Raw genomic sequence first — 9049 nt, 5'->3', positions numbered from 1 at the left:
AAACAATCAGTTAATTGGGCTTCAAATAGTTACGTTTGGCCCAGTTTAATTGAGCTTCACATAATCTAAGCCCAATCCAATTATGTCTTGTGCTTAGCTCTTGAATCGTTTCTGGATTTTGATTTTATTGGTTGATGTTGGGATTGAATGATTGATAGGTTTATATGTTATTAGATAAAATAACAATGATAGAATATAAATATAACTTTTTAACCTTATAACATAAAATTTGTACATTAATAAATTTTAGAGATTTTTCGTATTTTCTTATAATTCAAATATTTGTCTTAGTCAATATAATTTTTAAACCTTGTAAACACATAGATATAAAGTTTTGAAAAAGATTAACCAATTTGTATCGTCAATAATAAACTTTAAAAAGTTGGAGACTTAACAATTTGTATCCATCAGTTTAGTGCTGAAAAAAGACACGTCTCAGAAGTCAGAACGTTTTCATAAAAAGATCGAGACCGGACCGGAAAAAGATCGGTCTGAGTAAAAAAAAGACCGGACTATTTTGAGACCGGTTCCAAAAAGACCGGACAATCCAAGACCAATCTCAAAAAAGACCGGAAGCATAAGTTTATATTATTATCATTTTGTGTTAATTGCACATATGTTACATATTACTCAACTTATTCCCTTCTTTTGTTTTGTTAAATTTTAGTGTATCATTTTCAGTAAAATCTTAATGTATTATTTTGGTGTTAATCTCACACCTATTAATGACCAATGGATAGCTTCGGTATCAGATGTTGACTTCTCTTTTTGGGGTTGAAGGTTCAAGTCTCGATTAGGACACTGGTGGATTTATGAGTATATTAGGAGTAGATTAGATCTGATGGTTCAAAAAAATCTCACATCCGCTAATGGAAAAACACAAAACCGAACCGAAAAAACCCCGAACTGAACCGAAAAATGTGCACACAAAGACCGCAAGGCCAGTCCTAAAAATACCAGACCGAAAAAAGACATGCCCGAGACTGATTCGAAAAAAGACCAAACTGTTTTGAAACTAGTCCCAAAAGACCGGACAGCTCAACTCGGTACCAGTCCGAGACCGCCAATTGCCCAATTGTAAAAGAACATTGGAAAACGGTAATGGCGGTTACCTTACTTTTCTGGCGACGTTCGATGAACTTCACCATTAACTGCAACAAGCTTTCACTTCATTTTATTTTCCTTTCTTGATGCATTTGTGCATAATTTTATTCATATAATCTTTTCAATTTTACTGGACGTAATTAATCAACATGCCTCACCCAAACATCAACTGAACTAATTCATCAGAATAAAACATGAAATAAAGAACATAAATTTGATTATAACGCATGCCTATTATGTTCATTGTTCGATTTGTCTGAAACAAAAAAAGGTTCAAATTGGTAACTCTAAAATCTAACTTGTGAAATACACATTGGCTACAGTTCGGTCGGTTTTTCGGTTTTCGGTTTATACGGTTCGGTTTTATCGTTTTTTTTCCATCTTAAAAAGAACCATAACCAAACCAAATAAGGTTCGGTTTAATTGTTTTTGTTAATTCGGTTACGGTTTATTCGGTTCGGTTTACCGGTTAAACCAAATAGATTTTCGCATGTAACAACAAAAATATTAAACTAAAAAAAAAAACTTACTAACTTTTACCAAAGGAAAAAAAACATTAATACATAACATATTAGTCTTTCATGATATATTGTCTTGAGGTATCGATGTAGCCATACAAGTTGTAGATGCGGGTTAATATAGTTTTAGTCGTATATGTAGAGGAAAGAAATTACTTAAAGCTAATTAACATTTGACTAATTAGTTGTTGTTTTTTAATACGATATATAAACATTTATAATTTATAATGGTTAATAATTAAATAATAAGTTATGAAAATATTTTTTAATAAGTATATATATATATATATATATATATATATATATATATATATATATATATATATATATATATATATATATATATATATATATATATATATATATATATATATATATATATATGGAAAAGTTCAATAGATAACCATAATTATTGGTTCTTCAAGAAACCAAATCTTTTTTTCAATTTCTAGAGCTTTATCTTTATCGAAAAAAAAATCTAAAAATATCTAAATTCATATACTCCCTCCGTCCCAAAATTATAGTCCATCTTTCATTTTTGGTTTGTCCCAAAATAATAGTCCACTTCTAAAAATAAATAACATTTTTACCAAAATACCCCTCATTATTACTTAACCAACTAAGCATTTAATGGAACATTAAATGCAAAGTAAGGACAAAATTGTCATTTTATTAAATAAAGTTAGTCGTAATTAATGTTTTTCTTAATATGTGTGTTTTTTGTCTGTGGACAATAATATTGGGACGGAGGGAGTATTAACATTGTGAATGTGAAAAATATTTTTCGGATTCACTGTGTGAATCCGGATTCACGTTGTGAATTTTCAAAGATTCACATTGTGAATTTGACGTAAAAAAAAATTCGGATTTTATATCATTGGAAAAAGGATAAAAAGTTATGAATTTCTGTATTTTTAGTTTTTTTTTTTTTTATAAAAAATAAGTTCTAAAAGTTGAAAAAAAGATTGGTTCCTTGGTTCCTTGGTTAATTATGGTTCTCTATTGAACCTCACTCTCTCTCTCTCTCTCTCTCTCTATATATATATATATATATATATATATATATATATATATATATATATATATATATATATATATATATATCAACTTAAATATAAAATGTTAATTCATAAATATAAAAATTGCAAAAATGGTCCCTGTGGTATACATTTTTTTGGGATTTTAGTCCAAAACTCGACTTTTTTAGATTGGTGGTCCTTTTGAGCTAGTTTACATGCAGTTTTGGTCCCTGTCCAAACTAAAAAGACTATTATACCCTTAATGAATTTAATTTTCATTTTTCTTTCACTTTTTAAATTTATTATTATTATTAAATATAAAACCGGGCCCACCTCTATCTTTCTCTCTCTCTCTCTCTTTCTCTCTCTTTCTCTCTCTCTCTCTCTCACTCTCTCTCTCTCCACGTCATTTAATCGGTACCCTACCCTCCCCGAGTCACACTCCATCTCCTTCATCATCTGTTTCACGCAGGTAACGAACGAAAGGAAAAAAAATTTGCAATCCTCTTGATCATCTTTTCGAACAAAAAAGAAAGTATGTGGAACGAAAGGTGATGGTGGCGAAAGACTTACTGCAGTAGTAGAAGGCGGTGGTGACTGGAATCACGGTGACAACATCAGATGGCGGCTGTAGTAGTGGTAGGAGGTTTCTCCAGTAGCCTCTGTTGCTACGTTCTTGCTTCTGCTCGGCGGGGATGACGACAGGGAAGAACGACGGTCGATTTGATTCCTAGATTATGCAAGATTGAAATAGACAAAGAAGGTGATGGAAGCGATTGGGTTTTTTCTTTCCCTTTACTGTCTTTGTTCACCCCACGATCGATCGACACTAACAATCGTAACCTCTCTTCTTCTCTGTAATGCTTTGTTCAATTTGACTAAATTCAATTTTCAAATCGACTTTTTACAAAGGTATCGTTTCCACAACAATCTCAACTTCCATTAGCCAAAAAATGTCTCTCGTTCTCAGGGACATTACTATCAGTCATCGAGGGAAAAGAACCAACACGTTATTCTTTTAGGAATTAAGATCCGAAAACAGAACCTTTGCACCAAATCACTTATGCAATAGGTTTTCGTGTGGTGATTTGGGACGAGAACAGAAACAAACGCAGATCTCTCATCGTTTAATTAATGGAGAAACTGATTTTCTTGTGTTGATTTGGGGATGTATGGAGAAGACAACCCAACAAAGAGAGAGAGAGAGAGAGAGAGAGAGAGGTCCCATAATTTTTATTAATAAAACTTTATATTAAATAGAAAAAAACAGAGAAAATATATCAGAAGGGTAATTTTGTCTTTTTAATTTTATGAGGGACCAAAACCACAAACAAAGTAGCTCAAAAGGACCGTCAATCCAAAAAAATCGAGGTTTGGACCAAAACCCAGAAAAAATGCATACCATAGGGACCATTTTTGCAGTTTTGTCTTTTTAAAAATATAAAATTACATAAAAATCAAATGCTAAAAAATAAAACGATATTAAACAATTTCTTAATTATGAATTTTTAATTTTAAATAAGATGTAAAAGCTGCTACCAGCCTACCACCTTCGGTTTTTTCTTAAAAAAAAGGTAAATTACACCAATCGTCCCTCGTGCATATGCCAGAAAGCGTGTTTAGTCCCTATTTTCAAAAATTAACTCGGACCATCCCTCGTTTGCTTAAAACTTGCACACTTCATCCCTATTGACTTGAAATGACTATTTTGCCCTTAATAATTTATTTTTCCATTTTCTTTTATTTGTTTATTAGTTTTAAATTAAAAGAAAAAAACAATTAATCCCCACTCTTCCCCAAATCCCAGCTTCTTCTACCTAAATTCGTCTCCCTCTTTCTCACCTTTCCTTCACCAACACCGGCAAAAACCCCAACACAAATAGACAAGATCATCAAGTCGTATGAAATCAAACTGATGCAAAAACCCATCAAGATCAAACCCAAATGAAATCAGCTTAATCTTCTGAAATCGGCTTAACCTAAGAACAATTCTTCGTCGGTAGTGGAAATGAGATAACAGAGATCAAAAATACTTTTTTGGATGCACAAATGAAAACGAAACCAACACACACATTAGAACACCTGACACATCAAAAGGCATTGCAGATGAAGAAAGTGAAAACGATTGGAAGTTTATAAATTTGGAAGTCAGAAAGTGAAAAGAACTGAAATTAGAAGCATGGGTGGAACATGTAATCGGGAAAACTTCATTTAAAATACCTAAATACAAGAAAATGAAAACCGGGAAATACAAAAACTTTGGAAGAAGCATTGTGTGCATCAATGGCAAACCTAGAATTAGGAAAACGGAGGTCGCATTAGAGCTTGCTCACAGATATTATCAAAGATACAAGATGGTTTTATGGGTCGGAGAGGAAGCTCGTTATTTCTGATCATCGTTAACCCATCATCGATATCCTTCTCCTGCTCTCTTCTCTAATTTTTGTAACCCACCACCTATCTCGCCCCCAAAAAACCCATCCTAAACCACCACCATCGATCTACAACTAGTGTGTTTGGTGTTTCTGGTTTTCTCGATCAGTAACATAATGAAAGGGGTGGGGAAGTTTCGTCAGAGGATGGTCGTTGGTGATTGTACGATGAGTTGAAGGTCTCCATTTTCCCTTTCATCGGCGATTTTGTATGTGTGTTTGTATCTCTCCGGTTGTGGATGAGTTGGGGGGATGAAGGGGAGGGTCCTTTTATTATTTATTTTTAAATTGAAAATCATAATAAAAGCATTAAATTAATTTAAAATAAAAACACAAGGGTATTTTGGACATTTCAAATTTGGTATGGACTAAGTTTGCAACAAAATCTTCTTTCAGGGACGAAACGTGCAAGTTTTAAGCAAATGAGGGACGGTCCGAGTTAATTTTTGAAAATAGGGACTAAACACGCTTTCTGGCATATGCACGAGGGACGATTGGTGTAATTTACCTCAAAAAAATAAATAAATAAATAAATAATAAATAAATAAATTGTGCCGAACACAGCCCTTACTTTGGATGATTGTGAGTCACAGGTTGAATCAGACGTGGCATATGTTTCAGCCTCCTAAATTACTACTTTTTTGGGTGTCCCAAATATCCGATTTGTAATCTTTCCACAAAATGTCAATTTTGCCCTTGGATCGACCATGATTTTATGCCTTGACCCAATACAAAAAACACGAATTTAATATCATAGTTGATATAAAACCTCTCTAACCTAACATTATTTTTTGTATTAATTTGGTTTTGGTAAATAATAAAACACCGACTTTAATAAGTATTTAACTAGTATTGATCTTTCCTTTTATAATTTGATTCTTCAAGTTGAATATTATGTACCTTTAGTTTCTTTCATTGTATAATGATATTTGTTTATTTTAATCTTTATGTTCCAGAATTTTTAATAAATTAAAACATAGTATTATATTCAAAATTAATTACATATGGCTATTTTATTTATGATTATACTTATCTATCTAATAAGTAAAAAGCCGATACATATATAATTTTTCAATAACATATATAAGCCAGAAAAAAATATAATAAAATGATCTAAAAACTGTTGATACAATAAATTACATTATTTTGATGGAGTAGTATATTACCAATTTAGCTATTAGGGGCATTTTCGTAATTCACACTAGAAAATGGATAATCATTTGAACAATAATATATGTGGCCAAAATTAGCAGCAACTTCCAGAACACAATGGACTTCAATTTAAGCCTTTTTTGTTCTTCCGATTTCACTCTATCCTATAATCGTTTACATTTGATGTCATTAAGGATAATACATTACTGAATTCATGGTGGTTTTAAGCTACCAAGTTCTTCAATTTCCAAAAACTAACCACCACCACCGACGTTCCTCCGCCATAAAACCCCACCACCGCCATGGCGGCAGTTTCCTCCGGTGCGGGATAGCAGAGCCGTCCGGCCAACCAGCTCCAATGGGGAAAAAGACAAAGTACAATGACGGGGTGTTTGAGAAGGTGTTCATGAGCTTATTTGCTCGGAAAATGGAAAAGTTTTCCGGCAAAGGGTATAAAGGTCAAAACAAGGGTTTGTTTGATTATGATTATGATAGTTTTGTGGATGTATCGAGAAGTGTAATGATAGGGAGGAATCGTATACAACAACAGGAAGTTGTTAGGGAGGTCCTCATGTCCATGCTTCCTCCTGGCGCACCTGAACAGGTAGGAATTTACTTTATTACCCTTTATAAAAATATCCACAATACCCGACATAATCCAAATATAAAATAACTTTTACTGTTGTTAATGAGTTAATGTATCTACTGTTTTACTGATGGCAGTTCAAGAAACTGTTTCCACCCACAAAATGGGCAGCGGAGTTCAATGCAGCCCTCACAGTCCCTTTCTTCCATTGGTTAGTTGGTCCTTCCGAGGTACAGTATTGTCAACAGTTGTCTGTTATCTGTTATGGTTGTTTGGATAAATAATATTTAAAAAGTATTTTAAAAAAATGACAACCCGTTTAGGAAAGCGGTAAGAAAAAGTAAATAATAGAAAATTTGTAAAAGTTAGACTTATTTTCGTAACTTTTTCTGTTAAGTCGTTTTTTTGTATTAAATTAAAAAGAAATACTCGTATATAGCTTACCAGATTAAGTCATGTCTGTGTTAGGTGGTAGAAGTAGAAGTGAACGGGGTAAAGCAAAGGAGCGGGGTCCATATAAAGAAATGTAGGTACTTGGAGAACAGCGGGTGTGTAGGAATGTGTGTGAATATGTGTAAAATTCCTACTCAAGATTTCTTCACCAACGAATTTGGTCTTCCATTGACCATGATTCCAAGTACTTTCTCTAATTGGATTTTTTTTTTACGGGTGAATGCAAGAAATAGCAATGTATTTTCATTTTTTATTATTACAACATTCTACTTCGAGAAATTTATCCGGTTATAGAAATGTCATCCAAATACAAAGCAATTTTCACTTCTATAACCGGGTATATATTGTAAAGTATAATGTCATAATAAGGAAATCCTGAAAGTATAATGTTGTAATAGAAAGAAATGAAAGTAAAATGCTATAATACACAAATAACTGAAAGTAAGTTGTTATTTCTTGCATTTAGCCCCCTTTTACATCTAAACACATAGACTAAATATCATTTTTGGTGCCAAAGTATAGGAACTTTTGCAATTTTGGTCTAAAATAGTTTTATTTTGCAATTTTGGTCCTCATTTTAGGTTCTTCTAATGTTTTTGGTCCCTTTTCAAAGTACCATAACTAATTTTAGTCCCTAACTATACTATAACTGATTTTTGCAATTTTGGTCCCCAAAATATAATGATTTTAGCTGGAACATGACCAAAAATATTACAAAAACCTTACATATGGACCAAAATAGCAAGAGAATTTTTTCCGACCCAAATTGCAAATATTAACTATACCCAGAGACCAAAAATGTAAATTTACTCAAACACTTAACTACATTCTTATGTTTTTTTATAGATTTTGAAGATATGAGTTGCGAAATGGTGTATGGTCAACCTCCACCGCCATTTGAAGAAGATCCGGTGGCCAAACAACCATGTTTTACCGATGTTTGTAAGTTCGTTACCATTATAACTTATTATGGGCCAATAGTACTGACTAGGCCCAAAAACTCAGATCAAATCACACCGTATCTAACAAAAGAGACGGTCTGATTAAAGACCAATAATGTCATAGCCCAATCCAAGACTGACATGCTAAGCAGTCTTGAACTGTGTCAGGCAGTCTTGGACCGGGATATAGCAATGTTACCATGTTTGTACGGATTGGTTTAATTTGTTTTTTTTTTAATTATGTAGGTTCTGTAGCAAACACTAGTTCCAGCATTTGCCCCAAGCTACAAGTGTGATACGGTTTTATTACATATATTGACACAATTATACATTTTTCTTGATTATTGGGGTGAGGCCCCATTTTTTTAATTTTATTTGGTGTAGTGAAATAAAACGTTCTGTTGATTGATATATGTAAATCTGTAAATGTAATAATGTATGGTGAGAAAAAGGTAAGGTAATGGGCGGGGGATAAATGATCAATAGGTAAACGAAACGTTGAATGGGTTCCATCCAATTCCATTGATCTTTTTTAGCTTTATAAAATATGAAGTAACCAATGCAGCATTTTTTTTAACTCTGTCGAAAGAAATTCTTTTCTGATTAACTACTTGAGAGTTTTTTTTTCCCAAAAGAATCACTATGAGATTTTTTCGGTAATTAATTGCAAGTAACAATCGAAAGAATATTTGTTTGTTAACGTTGTTTTTTTAATTCAAAGTTTTAATGGTAAAATTGTAGAAAAAATAATAAATAATAGTGGTTTTATACAATTTAAAGTTTTATGTAATGGTTTCTTTTGAAAAAAAAATTGTTTAGTTGGTTAAACCAAACAAATACTATA

At 32.4% G+C, this 9049-nt stretch overlaps 1 protein-coding gene across 1 annotated transcript; it reads left to right on the top strand.

Annotated features, from left to right (window-relative positions):
• Nucleotides 1–6345: 6345 nt before the first annotated feature.
• Nucleotides 6346–8722, top strand: LOC145120823 (beta-carotene isomerase D27). Its single transcript, XM_079056615.1, has 5 exons — nt 6346–6829; nt 6949–7041; nt 7280–7448; nt 8111–8206; nt 8452–8722. The coding sequence occupies exons 1-5, from the start codon at nt 6440–6442 to the stop codon at nt 8499–8501; spliced, it is 798 nt and encodes a 265-aa protein (XP_078912741.1). The 5' UTR covers nt 6346–6439; the 3' UTR covers nt 8502–8722.
• The last annotated feature ends 327 nt before the right edge of the window (nt 8723–9049 follow it).

The sequence above is a fragment of the Lactuca virosa genome, chromosome 6, assembly GCF_052849685.1.
Source record: "Lactuca virosa cultivar CGN04683 chromosome 6, Lactuca_virosa_CGN04683_v6, whole genome shotgun sequence".
NCBI classification, from domain to species: Eukaryota; Viridiplantae; Streptophyta; class Magnoliopsida; order Asterales; family Asteraceae; genus Lactuca; species Lactuca virosa.
The sequence above is the reverse complement of the archived record's forward strand: the minus strand, read 5'-3'. Positions and strand labels throughout refer to the sequence as shown.

Excerpts from the sequence above, each read along its gene's own strand:
- LOC145120823 (XM_079056615.1), top strand. The coding sequence starts at position 6,440 with ATGGTGGTTTTAAGCTACCAAGTTCTTCAATTTCCAAAAACTAACCAC. Across the intron at positions 6,830-6,948 it reads CTCCTGGCGCACCTGAACAG|TTCAAGAAACTGTTTCCACC; the intron begins GTAGGAATTTAC and ends TACTGATGGCAG. Across the intron at positions 7,042-7,279 it reads GGTTAGTTGGTCCTTCCGAG|GTGGTAGAAGTAGAAGTGAA; the intron begins GTACAGTATTGT and ends TGTCTGTGTTAG.